Genomic DNA, 14,079 nt, shown 5'->3' on the forward strand with positions numbered 1-14,079 from the left:
AAATCACAAGTCCTTGTGGGTTAGGATGGCTTAAGGCTTATGACCCATGGTTTCCCGCTACAGCAGTGTGTTTCTTTTATTCTGACTTTCGTTGATAAGACTGCTGGAGTGCAGTAGGGAATGTTGCTACTGGGTCGCTTGGGTTTTGGGCTATTAGCTAGAGCAGGGTTGGGACTGAGTGAGAGGTGTTTAACTGATCTTTTTGGGGGAGGTCTGGGAGGGCATGGTTCAGGATATCCTCTCCTGCCAGAGCAGCGAGAGTGGCCTCAATGGGCCACTGACCAGGCTGGTGGGTGGACGCCCCCGAGGCATGGATGGAGAAATCCCAAATGCAGAGGGTACATGGTCTTGGTAGAAATTGCAGCATACCTCAGTGAAGGAGTCAGGGATGCATCGGCCTCCAGATGCCTGGGTAAGAACAGAGTGAAAAAAATACCTCTCTGGAGGTGTTGGAGCTGAATAATAAATGCAGATATGATAGAGGGTACAAAGACCTTCACAAGAGTGGGAGTGATAATGGGAGGGGGTGGCGTGGACAGGCTGGAGTGTGAGTCCCTCTTGTCATGCTTCCTCTACCGCATCTTACAAGGTAAAGAGCTGTGTGGACCTATAGCTGTATCTGGCCATAAGATACAACTTGCCGACACCCAGAGCTAGAAGATTGAGCAAATGGAGCAAGGAGGATTCTGCCTTTGGGTTGTATCAGATCATGAGGGTCAGCCACAGGCTCATTTGCAGAGGTCGTGACTTGCATGGGGGTTTTAGCTTCTGCCCACTCCCTAGGGAGGGGCACACGGGCGTCTGTCTGTGTGACCACTTACACTTGCCGGACGTGCTCAGAGCCCTTTTCCCTGGGGAGTCTGTGCGGGACTCTTGCTGAGACCTGCTCTTTGTGCCCCGAGGTCTGGCTGTGCTGGGTGCCACCCCACAGCCATGCCTGGCCTGGAGGCAGAGTTCTGAATGCCCCGCCTGTCGGGGAGCCTGCTTTCCTTCCTGCTGGGCTCTCCTTGGGCCTCACTAGTATATGGGCAGCACGGCCTGTCTTTAGCTGTCCGTTTACAGTTGTGTGACCCACAGGAGGGGCAGAATAAAATGCAGTGAAAGTTTTCCCTTCTTCTTGAAAGAAAAAAAAGTGTGGTCAAATACACATTACATGAAATTCACATCTTAACCAGTTTTCAGTGTACAGTCCTGTTAAGTACATTCACATTGTGGCACAGCCAATCTCCAGAAGTCTCTTCATCTGGAAAAGAGGAGACCCTGCACCCGTTAACCAACAACTCCCCCTCCCTGCTTCTCACGCCCTGCACGTGCCATTCTGCTTTCCATCTCTGTGAATTGGACCACTGTAGCTAGTGGAATCATACAGTATTTGTACTTCGGTCCTGGCTAATTTCACTCAGCAGGGGGTCCTCAAGGTTCCTTTGTGCTGTAGCAGGTGTCTGAAGTCCCTTCCTTTTTAAGGCCAAATAATATTCCAGTGTACGAATAGACCACATTTTGTGTGTCCGTCCGTCCATCAGTGGACACTTGAGTTGCTTTCTCCTTTCGGCCCTTGGGAATGATGCCGCTATGGACATGGGTGTGCAGTCCTCTCTGTTTTTGTTTAGTTACTGACCACTGCCAGGATGACCACTCCCAAAGTCCTTATTTTTATGGTATTCATGCCCAGGCTCCTCCATGGTCGTTTTGTCCCTTTGTGAGGGCTGAGGCCATGCATCTGTCTGGGGTTTTCCCCGTTGGTTTCTTTAGCACCTTCTGTTCCAGGCGCTGTTCCCTTTGCCCTTCTCCAGTGGCCATGCTTTGGTTCTCTTCCTGCTCTCCTTGGACCTCTCCCTCCCCTTTCTTCTCGCTGCTTCAGTCCCTGCCGCCCCCCTCCCCCAGCTCCACGTGGCCCCAGCTGCCATCAGCAGCTCCTGGTGTGTGTTCCTTTTGGTGAGACTTGCTTGTCCCAGGACAGCTGTTTCTGGGCATCAGAGATCCGGTGTCCTGTCATGTTTCGTGTGACGGCTCTTTGCTGTAGGTATGTGTTGACTCTGGGGACATGCAGCAAGGGCAGCTGAGTGTGCATCAGGCCCGTGGTGCTGACTCCATTCGTGTGGTGGCAGGTGAACCTGGGAGTCTGCGTTAGGGACGCGGGGTGTGCTGGTTTTAGGGCCCCGCCAGGACAAGCCGCTCCAGGAGGGCAGGAATAATATGTTGATTTTGTTCCCTGCTGACTTCCGAGCCCCGGGGAAGTATATATCTGCACGCTGTAGGTGTTTTATCCGTATTTGTGGGAGGACTAAATAAATGTAGTCCCAAACAGGCATCTGAATTGTGGGGAAACTGAGGCACAGAGCAGGGAAGCGGCTGACCTCAGGTCAAGTGGCAGGGCGTCCCCTCCCCTCTGACAAAGGCCCCAAGTCAACTAAAAGGCCTCAACAATTCCAGAGACTGACCTTTCACACCAGATCCGTGAAGACGTGCAGCCTGGTGCAGGGGGAGCAGAGGAGGGGGACTCATACCCCAGTAATGAGTTTGTGTAGATAACGGGCTAATTGCAAGAGTACGGGTCACTCGAGGTAACTGGAACATTTTATAATATTTTTGAAATGAGGATGTGAACTGGAATGATGTAACGCGTTCTATAAAAGCCGGTGAGATAGGATGGGGGCCACAGGGCTGACTTTTATTTGGAAGGTTAGCCTGGTTCTGAGCAGAAAACCCAAAGTCAAGAGAGAGGGGAGAAGGCGGCGGGAGGAGCCTGTATTTTCCAGGTCAGGCTGCAGCTTCTGGGCTTGCCTCCTCCTGGCTCTGTAGCTCCCCTCCTCTAGCCCACGGGGACCCACAGCGCCATCCGCTGGCTGCACAGATTCCCTGTTTGGTGGTTCAGGGTGCTTTCTGGTCTGCACTTGCCTACCTGGTGGTGGTGCTTCCCTGGGAGGCCTGGCAGCGAAGCCTGATGCAGCTCCCACTGCGCCCATGGGGGGCTGAGTGGCTGGTAGTGGGTGGGGGATATAACCAAGGGAGTCTAGTCCTCGTGTGCCCTTTCATCAAAAAGGCAACCAGCTGGGGTGCCTGGGGGGCTCAGTTGGTTAAGCATCTGCCTTCTGCTTAGATCATGATCTCAGAGTCCTGGCATCGAGCCCCGTGTCAGGCTCCAGGCTCCCTGCTCAGCGGGTAGTCTGCTTCTCCCTCTCCCTACACCCCTTCACCCCTCCACTCTCTCTCTCTCTCTCTTTCTCAAATAAATAAATATATTTTTAAAGATTTTATTTATTTAACACAGAGAGATTACAAGCAGGTAGAGAGGCAGGCAGGGTTGGGGCGGGGGGTGGGGAAGTAGGCCCCCTGGTGAGCAGAGGGCCCAATGCGGGGCTCGATTCCAGGACCCTGAGATCATGACCTGAGCTGAAGGCAGAGACTTAACCCTCTGAGCCACCCAGGCGCCCCTAAGTAAAATATTTTTTTAAAAGGAACCAACCATTGGGACTGGGAATAGTTACAAAGGATTCAGGGCTCTTATAAATAAAGATGATTTAAAATATAGGGACTTAGAATATTGGACTTTCGATATTTTAAGATCAGAAAGGAGTTTGGAATCCCCATGAGAGCAAAGTTGTTTTCATGAAGACCCAGGAAAATAGGTGTTGTTCTTCCATCGGAGCAAAGACGGCTTCGTTCTGTACCCATCTCTGAAGTTCTAGGTGCTTTATGTGATGGGGACACTGGGGCTTATGTTCCCTCCAGTCTTTTGAAGTATTTCCCAGTGAAGTTTCCATTTCTTCATTGGAGAGGCGGGATATAAACATCTCAGCCCGCTTTATGAATTCTTTGCCACATTGTAGCACGCTCTGTTAACGCTCTGGAGCCTTCAGGGCTACATCTTACGTGTGAATGGGTTTTTAGATGGTGTTTATATGTGTGATAGAGATGGCTCTTCCGCGGGACAGTGGAGGACAATTTGCGCCTTGAAAAATACACTTAATTTTTAATTTCTGTTTGGAAAGTCACCTGCACCATGCAATCCCTTGCATTCTTAGGACTGTCCTTAGCTGTGGAGCGTTTGTCAGGTGGTAGGGACTGCTTGCCTGGCTAGTAACATATCAATTACATATACAATATAAACATTCTCCTTGACGCATGAAGATAAAAAAGGCTCAACATGAATTGTGTCTATTTACACTTACATAGAAAATTCTACTCTAACAAACTCTGGAATATTCATAGTGTTTGTTATCACAACATTGTCTTTCTACCCCCCTCCCCCATTTCTGATTTTTTGGTTCCTTGCCGGCAGGGAAGGAGTGGGCAGTGACAAAGCCATGCCTCCCCTTCCCTGCCTGCCCTGGGGCTAGGGGCTGGGGATCCAGCAGCCAGAGGTGGACAGCCCCTCCCTCCGCCTGACACCCTGCCCCCTTGCCTTTCCTGGCGAGACCCTGCTCATTCGTTCAGACCATCCTCAGTGATCCCCTCCTCTGAGATGGCTTCCTGACCTCCCTAGAGATGGGGAGTCATGGGCCCCCGTCTTCGTGGTGCCACAGCCCTGCTCATTGACCTGTTAAAACTTTTACTTCACTTCATTTGGCCCTAGCTGAGGAGAGAGGTGGTTGCTCTGTCTGCTTGTCCAAAATTCACATGAATTTTGGATTCACATGAATACACATGAATCCTCTCCTAACCTCTTAAATGAGTGTGGCTTTCACAGAGTCCAGAGTTTTTAGAGTACTAACTTACTGGTTCCAAAGAATTCATTTTATGGGACGTAAAGAACTTGTATAGAGGGCCAGTGTCGGGGTGGGGGAGGGAATGGTTATGTTGTATTGAACTTTACCACCAAGAGCCAGAGGTGACAACTAGTTGACTAACGTTTTACTCATTCTGCCTACAGACCTGTAGTAAAATGCTAATGATGCTTCCCGATGTCTTTTATTTCCATCTGTGAGTTAAGACTGCCCCATATTTTCAAGAAGAGTTGATTAGATTTAAAAACATTTTTTATTAGGTAACTACCTCTGATCATCTTTCATGGAATTGGGTGTCAGAAGGCTAATCAACAAATTTGTTCATTTACCCCTTTGTTGTGTGTTGTTAATATTTAGTTTGGGGTAACGGAATGGTTGAATGTTTTTGAGGAATGTTTAATTTATGTAGTAACATTGCTTAAAGCTCAGTGCTGGACACAGGAACACAAAAGCACACCTCTGATCTTTAGGACATCTTCCTTAGGGTACCTGCGTGAACAGCCCGTTTTTCAGGCTTCGGAAGGGTAACTCACTTCTTGGGGGCAGGAGCCCGTAAATGGCACTGAGGACTCGGACCCACCCCGTTTCTCCTTTTCAGGGCACAAGACTGTATTTAGCGTAGAACATGTACTAAAGCCGTTACTGAATTCCTTCTATAGCTTTTCCATATCCTTAGATACGTGGCTTTTCTTTTGGGGGTTTTCTCAGGCAACTGCTTGTTATTAACCCTTCTCATAGTAGCAGATCTTAGGAATTTATTTCCCAAATATGTATAGTTTGTTTTTTCCATTCACTGAAGTCCCTAGAGCAGAAATTCTACCTTTTGATGTTTTAAAAAATATGTAGGAATTTATTGGGAGCAGTGTCCTTTCAACTGAAAGACTTAATTAAAAAAATCTTATTTTAGGGGCGCCTGGGTGGCTCAGTGGGTTAAAGCCTCTGCCTTCGGCTTGGGTCATGATCTCAGGGTCCTGGGGTGGAGCCCTACATCAGGCTCTCTGCTCAGCAGGGAGCCTGCTTCCCTCCCTCTCTCTCTGCCTGCCTCTCTGCCTACTGTGATCTCTGTCTGTCAAATAAATAAATAAAATCTTAAAAAAAAGATCTTATTTTGGGGGAAGTGATTTCTATTTCCCAGGCCCTCACCTGCCTGCCTCCCTGCCTGCCCGCCTCCAAGGGGGCCTGGCTTGAGTACCAGGCCACCCTGCGCCTCCCATCCGCATCCCTTCCCGGGCCCTCTGCTCCCGCACTGGCGGTCCTCCATCTGTTTTGTTCTGCCATTCCTGTTCGCTGGCTTTGGGCCTGCTGCCCAGGCCCACTGGCCCTACCTTCCAGTGTGTTCTTTCCCTCTGCTTCCTGTTTGCCTTCATCTCCATAAGCTTCGATAATTTTTTGAGGGCTGGCCTGAGAGCTCCCATTCCAGTGCCTTCCTTCAAGTCGAGTTTTGGGTTATCTGTTGCTTTGAAAAGGGAGAAACAGTGTTTTGCAATTTCCTTTTAATCATCAGTGAGTAGTAGCAAGGGTGTGTCTCTCTCTCATGTGCTGCGTGGAATATTTACTCCCTTGGTGCTTGTATCATTTCACGGCACCAATGAAGCATGTTGTATTCTCTTTCCTGTTTGTGGCTTGTGCATTGTGAAGGCTGTGTTATCATTCCTGGTCCAGCTGGGTTTTCCTTTTTCTGTTCCTATCACAAAATACCCCAAAGGCCGACAGTATCACGAACAGAATCCAAAACAGCTGGTGGCCGGGTCCTGCCTCACACATTGTGGCTTGGGCTTGTCTTCTCTTCAGGAGCAAGTGGTTATTTCTTCCTCCTTTTTTTTTTTCTTCTTTTCTTCTGCCAGTGAGGGGAGAGTGTCCCATGGGGAGACGGTTCTTTCACTTGAAGAATCTGTCCATTCCAGCTCTGTCATGCAGCTTGTTAGCTGAGTGGTCTACACAGGCGGGGAACGGGAGGCAGAGGGAAGCCGATTCTTTCCTAGGGTGTGCTTTGATGACAGTATGAAAGGTTGGCAAACTTTGGTTAGGAGTCTTCATGCTCTTTCGCTGGGTACTGAATTTTCTGGTCCATGGGAAAGGATAGCAAACAGACAGTTGCCTAACACCTTACAGTATGATCAGACACACACTGGAGGCAATGCTAGATGCCCTCCAAGCACTCCTTTACATGTACGTACGTTCATCATTTAAGAGCTAACTAATACACTTAATTGATGATGACACAGAAGGACTACAGAACTTTAGGCTAGACTTAGGAAAACACAAATAGCATAAAAGCAAAAAAAAAAAAAAAAAAAAAAAAAAAAGACTTCCATGATGAGTCCCTGACCTGAAGCTATCATTGTATCGTTGGGTGGTATTCCCTGGTTTTGAGAGTACTCTGCAGGCAAATACCTGAGAGGCTTTGTTCTCTCTGTTCCACTTTAGGTTCCCTGTGGCCCCAGTCGGGCAGCCCGTCTTCCCGGAAGCTGCTGTATGCCCGGATGTTGGGAGACAGGGAGACAGGCAGATCGCAAACAATACAGAGCCTCTAATTTCAGTGAGGGTCCTAGACAGTGATCACTCAACCTAATACGTCCTTTCAGGTCCCAACTCTTGTCACACATGAAAAGTGCTATAAAAATGGTAAATATAGGGAAATGGGGGGGGGAGGCAGTCGAGGGGGACCCTCAAAGCTCTGATGAGATGACGTGAGAATGGAGAGCCACAGGATGAGAATGGGGTGGGGGGCATCCGTGTGACTGGAGAAGCACCCCAGTCAGCAGGGGATGAGGAGGAAGGAGCTTGGTGCCACAGCGTGTGAAGCAAGAACATTCCAGCAGCTGAGGTAGAAGTCGACAGGGATGAGCCCCTGTGCAGTGGTGCTGGATCAGCGATGAACTGGGGGATGGAGGCTATACCATGGGGAAGGTGTTGCTCTAGACGAGGCTGGAGATGACAGTGACTCAGATCAAGGTTAGAACAGTGGGGAGAGGCAGATGTGGAACATCCATTCATTCCACATGTGAATTAATGGTGTGAACACCAGTCACCAATTACTGCTTCAGGCCCTGGGGGCATCACTGGGGTGGGGGGGAGATGGACAGTAATTCTCCCTCCTCCTGGAGCCGCCGCTGCAGGGGGAGAGATTAGAGGGAGAGACCCCGGGGTGAGAAGAGGGCCCAAGGAAGGTAGACATGCATTAGGAGGGAAGTGAACAGGGCGGTCGAGGAACAGTGGCCTGAAGAAGTAGGGTGTCATGGTGGGCAGAATGCCCCAGTTCCCCATAGGCTTGGGAACTGGTGCCAAGAGGGCTGTTTTTTTCTGCTTCTCTGAGATATTACTGGCATTAATGTAAGTTTAAGGTGTACAATGTGATAATTAGATACATGTATACATTGCAAAATGATTACCACGATAAAGTTAGTAAACACCTCCATCCTCTTACATCAGTGTAATTTGTGTGTGCGTGTGGAGATAACATTTAAGATCGACTCCTCTAACAACTTCCAAGAATACCGTATTGTCAGTTCTAGTCTCCACACTGTGCCGGCGATCCCTAGATCTTATTTATCTTTGAGCGAAGAGTCTGTACCCTTTGACCAGCAGCTCCCCATTCCCCCCACCTCCCAGCCCCTGACAAACTACCATTCTAGCTCATCTTTTCTATGCATTTGGCTTTTTTCGATTCTACGTGTATGTGAGAACATGACGTGTGTGTCTCTGTGTCTGACACTGCAGTTAGCACAAAGCCCAAGAGGACTGGGCATGTGCAGCGTAAGGGGAGACAAGCATCAGGAATGACCCTTTGATTTTCGACACGTGCAATTCAGAGAATGGGAATGCCACCCACTGAGCTGTGGGAGCGCCGGAGGCGGATTTTGTAGGGGGGAAGGGAATGAGTTATTAGACACCTAAATGGAGGCGTTGAGTAGGCAGATGGGTGTGAACTCCGGAGCCGCCCCAAGGATATGCAGTTGACAATCATGCAGTGTGTGGGTGGGCACTCGTCCACGTGAGAGGACAGAGAGGGGGAGGCTGAGGCCAGAGGGCAGCATTTAGAGGTCAGGTGGGAGAAGAGGGGTGAAGGGGCGAGTGAAATCAGAGAGGCCTTGGGATGGAGGCGATGTCAAGTAGCTAAAAGGGTCGAGTCACAGGAGAACAGGGACCGGTCATTGGCTTTGATAACGCCATCAGGGGCTCCGCAAAGAGTGCTTCAGTATCATGACTGGGGCAGAAGCTTCGTCAGAGTGGTTTGGGGTGACCCGTTGATGAGGATGCTGAGAGCTGGGGCACTCCAGAAACCATGTGTCAAGTTCCACTTCTCCAGATCTGCTTCCTCATCTTCAAAGTAGCGATGATAATACGTAGTGTGGGATGCTACTGAAAGGCTCCCATGAGGTGAAACAAAATGAAACAAAGCTTCCTTCACAGCCTTTGTCCGGCATGGAATGTTCTCAGAGCGCTGGTTTCTCCATTCTCTTCTCTGTTGTAGAGGCTTCATTTTCTCATCAGTGAAAGAAGGCAGTTGGACCAAGTGAGGTGTCAGGTTCTAGGTTCTCAAGCCTTGCCTGCTCCTCAGCTCTGGGGTCCCCTGGACCCCATCCCCTGCCTGCCATTCTCTGTCCAATTTGTGTCTGTGGCTCTAAGCCCCGCTGGATGTCTCTCCCCTTTTCCCTCACCTGCTCCACTTCGATTCTGTCTTATACCAGAATATTCTTCCCCAAAAAGGCCTCCTTTGGACTTCTCTTTCACTCAGGAGTCTTGAGAGGGGCCTCATTCCTGAGATGAAATTTTCCATCCCCACCTGTGACCTTTTATGACTTGGACTCTACCGAACTCATTTCCTCTGCTCTTCTCTACACTCCTAGCCATCAGCCTCACTGGCCCTTGAGTGTATCTTGTTCTCCCTTTTCTCTGGCCTCTGGAATGTTGATACCCAGTTTTATTTTTTTTAATGATTTTTATTTATTTAATTGAGAGAGAGAGCAAGCATGAGATGGGGGAGGGTCAGAGAGAGAAGCAGACTCCCTACCAACCAGGGAACCCGATGTGGGGCTCGATCCTAGGACCCTGGGACCATGACCTGAGCCAAAGGCAGACACTTAATTGACTGAGCCACCCAGGTGCCCCTTAATACTCAGTTTTAAATCCTATAGGAGCCAGAGCTTTCCTGGTTACTCCAGTAGAAAGGACCTTCTCTACAGGAAGCTCCAAGGCTACCCCATCTGTCCTGCTTAGTTCCATTCCCATCTACAGTGGATTTACACCACTGTATACCACTGACCACCTTCTGCCTCATATGACAATTGTTTGTCATGGGTCTTAGCTTGTGTCCTTCACCGTGAGCCTCCTCAGAGGGCAGACACGGCTTCCTTGACTCTCTTATAGCATCCTACGTGTTGAGTGCTCCAAAAATTAATGAATTACATCCATCAGAAAACTTGACTCCGTCTGAGAAGCTTTAATGGAAGGCTTGGGATTATTAAATCGTAAGAAAGGATATTAACCAAGGTTTGTGTCTGTGGGTCTGTGTACGTGTCTAGTATTTTAAAAATAAAGTCTCCAGTATCGAGCCTGTTGTATCAAAAGCTCTTCAGATCTGCAGATGTCTTGGTCCAGCAATTCTATGCCTAGGGATTTATCCCAAGAAAATAGTCTTGGACATTTGCCGAGAATACTCACTCGAGTGGTGTTTATGTTGTGAAAAACTGGAGATAAACTAAATATCCAAAGATAGGGGATTGGTTTAAGAAAAATAAAAGAACCAGGGGTGCCTTGGTGGCTCAGTTGTTGAGCATCTGACTCTTGGTCTCGGCTCGGGTCATGATCTTGGGGTCTTGGGATCGAGCTCCACATCAGACTCTGGGCTCTGTGTGAAATCAGCTGGAGATGATCTGCTTTCCCCTCTCCCTCTGCTTCTCCCTCTGCTCATGCTCTTTCTCTCTCTCTCTCAAATGAATAAATTAAAAAAAAAATAAAATAACTCATGGTGCATATTTGTACCCTATTTACTGTCTCCTTCAAATAGTAACATAGAAGTACATCTATTGACTTGGTGAAATGTTCATATTAAGTGCAGGAAGGAAATCTTTTCTGATTTCCTTTACCTTAATTAAATTACTTCTGGAGAAAGGATCACTGGTATAGGCACTTGGTAATAGTGATTATCTTTGGATGTGGAGATATGGATGATTTTTACTGTCTTTCTGCCATCTTTTACCAAACCTCTCTCTAGGAAGCTTGTTTTCTTGCTTAATAAAATAATTTTTTTGAAATTGGGACAGCTTACCTCTTTTATCCATAGAAATCACACGGTCTTGCCTCTCTGTTGAGTTAGACTTTGTATCTGTATTCATACAGTATTGGGGAAGAACACAAGGCCACCTGGCCCGTGTCAGATGGTAGCAAGAAATGTGAGAACTTGCTGCTTTCGATCCTTGCTTTGTAGGTCACGGTGACTGTTCTCGCATGCAGACTTCATTGCTTGGGGTCCTTGTGGCCGGCTGCAGGAGTAGGTTATTCTGTGGCTGCTGAACTGTTGGTTCAGACTTTGGGCACCGGGGCTGTGCAGGAGGCACGAGGGGCGGGGCTGGGCAGCCTGGCAGGTGCAGAGCTTTGACTGTGCGACCTGGACTCCCATCTGTGCTCCTGTGTGACCCTGGGCTCTAAGCTGTGGTTTGTACATAAGCAGGGTGGGGATGACCCTCCCCACGGTCCCTGAGGATGTTGCACGACATCTGGCCCGGTGCAGATGCGCCGTGAATGGCCGAAGATAGCCCATACCTAATGTTAGTCCCCGGTGAAGAATGGGGACTTTAATCGTCCTAATGCAGGTGTCCTGAAAAACGGGCCATATCGTGGGTTGGGAAATAGTTCAGAAAACGATTTCCTTGTAACTCAGACATGTCCCGCCCTTGCCCTCTTGTCTCCCCTCAGTCTGCGGGCCGGGCATCGACATCCGCAATGACTATCAGCAGCTAAAGCGCCTGGAGAACTGCACGGTGATCGAAGGCTACCTCCACATCCTGCTCATCTCCAAGGCAGAGGACTACCGCAGCTACCGCTTCCCCAAGCTCACGGTCATCACTGAGTACCTGCTGCTGTTCCGCGTGGCCGGCCTCGAGAGCCTCGGGGACCTCTTCCCCAACCTCACGGTCATCCGCGGCTGGAAACTCTTCTACAACTATGCCCTGGTCATCTTTGAGATGACCAATCTCAAGGATATCGGACTGTACAATCTGAGGAACATCACCCGGGGGGCCATCAGGATTGAGAAGAATGCTGACCTCTGTTACCTCTCCACGGTGGACTGGTCCCTGATCCTGGATGCGGTGTCCAATAACTACATCGTGGGGAACAAGCCCCCGAAGGAGTGCGGGGACCTGTGTCCGGGGACGATGGAGGAGAAGCCCTTGTGCGAGAAGACGACCATCAACAACGAGTACAACTATCGCTGCTGGACCACCAGCCGCTGCCAGAAAAGTAAGGAGACGCGGTTGCGGCTATCCCTCTGCTTGTCTTTCCCCCTCCTGCTCTCCCTCGCCTCCCTCCTCTTCTGAGCGCTGGTGGCTTCCGCTGGGGGTTCTGCAGGGAGGGCGGAGGGCGTGGTTATGTCACACTGAGGAGGAGGCCGCCTGCTGGGTTCAGGCAGGGGTCTTGGCTGGCTTCCTTTTGCATCCGAGAACTCGAGAACTTGGGGAATGCAGGACCCCGTCATGGCTGCCGTCAAGAGCATCCCAGTCGTGTCCTAGAAATAATCCAGCACCTTCGGGACCAGAAGCGTGCTGACCTTGAGCTTTGGATTCTAGTGAGAAAGGTGACCCGGTGTGCTTCGGAGGTCCCCAGGCCCCAGCAGTCAGGGACTGCTTATGCATCAACTGGGTTCATCCTTTGTCGGAAAAGACAGATTTGGTTGTGGCGGGACTTCCTTAGGAGGACTGTACTTGGAATAATGGTTGAATAAAGGGAAAGTCAAAATTCAATTCACATCTTGTGAAAGTGGGGACTTGCGCCCCATGCTTGGTCCCCAGGGATGGTCACGAGGCTTAGGTGTGCCTGTTTATGGCAGAGCACCTCGCCGACGTGGGAGAGCCCTGGACCGGTCCCCGGGAATCCCAGATTCAGGTCGTACTTGCAAGGAGCTGTGTAGTGGGTGCCCTCCTACGCCCTGGGCTTCTATTTCCTTTTTTCCCCACCTTTTCCTCCCCAAAGAGTTGTGTAGATCTTCTGAAATTGCCTACTGAAAGAATTTTGAAATGTGTTCCTGGCGCTCCAGGTTCCGGGGGTGATACTTTGAAACTGCTTCTTTATCAGGAACATGCTTTATTCTTCTCTCGAGTATAACCGGACTCTTGAGTTATTGTGATCAATTACGTGGAGACCCAGGTTGTTTGCTATTAGAAGGCAAGTCTGGGCCTTTGCCGCGTTGCTTTCAGCAATGTTCAGGTATGTTGGCTGGGAAGGTTCCTCTCCCTGGTGTGGAAGTCAGTGTGGTAGCTATAAATAGCTATTATTTAATGGTTGGCCCAGTTAACGACCGAGGAGCTCATGTGTTCTAGCTGGTCATGAAGAGCCAAGGAATCCCAAACTGGTAGGCTTGCCTAAACCATGAAGTGTATAAAATAAACAAATCAAAGGCCAGACCCCACAGGTAGCTGTTCTTTTTGTTCCCAGTCCAGCCAGGGTGGGAGCCGGGAAAGGGAAGGTTTCTTTGGCCCAGCACACACGTTTACGCTATCAATCCACCCATGTGTCCGTGAACATCTGATAAATAAGGGAGGGGGTCTCGTTGGCTGTAACCAGGACGTTGGATGGTCGAGGACGCCATCAGGCTTCTTGAAGAGTCCCTGTCGGCTGGGGTTGGAGGAAGGGATGGCGCTGACGTCCCATTTGTGATTGATTAAAACTGTGCCCGACCCTTAGGTTACCCACTGGTTTTGAGAAAACAGCAAAAACACCTTTTTAAGGAGTCTTGACCTTTTAAAATTTTGTTTTAAAAGAAAACGGCGTCATCAGGGGAGGCATCCTGTGTGCTGGGAAGGGGTTGGATGCCATCTAAGGGACCCAGGTGACCTTGGTCCAGCCAGTCCTTCTGGGCTGTAGTTGGGCATCGTCAGAACATTTCTTAGGGCAGTCCCATGTTATTCCTTAGTGACAACCAAACATGTGCACAAAACTGCTTTGGAAGCTCATCGGCTCTGTACAAAAGGGAGATGTTATTTAAAAAGTCATTAGGTGGGCGCTTGTTCAGTGACCCATTTGGTATCTACTCTGGGGTTGCTGTGGACTTTGGCTGTTTCTGACCAGCAGGTTGTTGAAGAAGCCGGGAGCAGGGGTGGGTTCTGGGTCCAGGTCTGGTAGCAAGTAATTT

General features: G+C 49.5%; 1 protein-coding gene across 1 annotated transcript in view; it reads left to right on the forward strand.

Moving 5' to 3' along the window:
* IGF1R (insulin like growth factor 1 receptor) overlaps nt 1-14,079 on the forward strand; it is a 293,279-nt gene that overhangs the window by 41,582 nt on the left and 237,618 nt on the right. Inside the window, exon 2 of the mRNA XM_032836038.1 lies at nt 11,646-12,191. Within this exon, the coding sequence (XP_032691929.1) occupies nt 11,646-12,191 (546 nt within the window). The remainder of the gene's footprint in view (nt 1-11,645; nt 12,192-14,079) is intronic.

Source organism: Lontra canadensis, unplaced genomic scaffold, assembly GCF_010015895.1.
Source record: "Lontra canadensis isolate GAN:19392208 unplaced genomic scaffold, GSC_riverotter_1.0 scaffold89, whole genome shotgun sequence".
In the NCBI taxonomy this organism is placed as follows: domain Eukaryota; kingdom Metazoa; phylum Chordata; class Mammalia; order Carnivora; family Mustelidae; genus Lontra; species Lontra canadensis.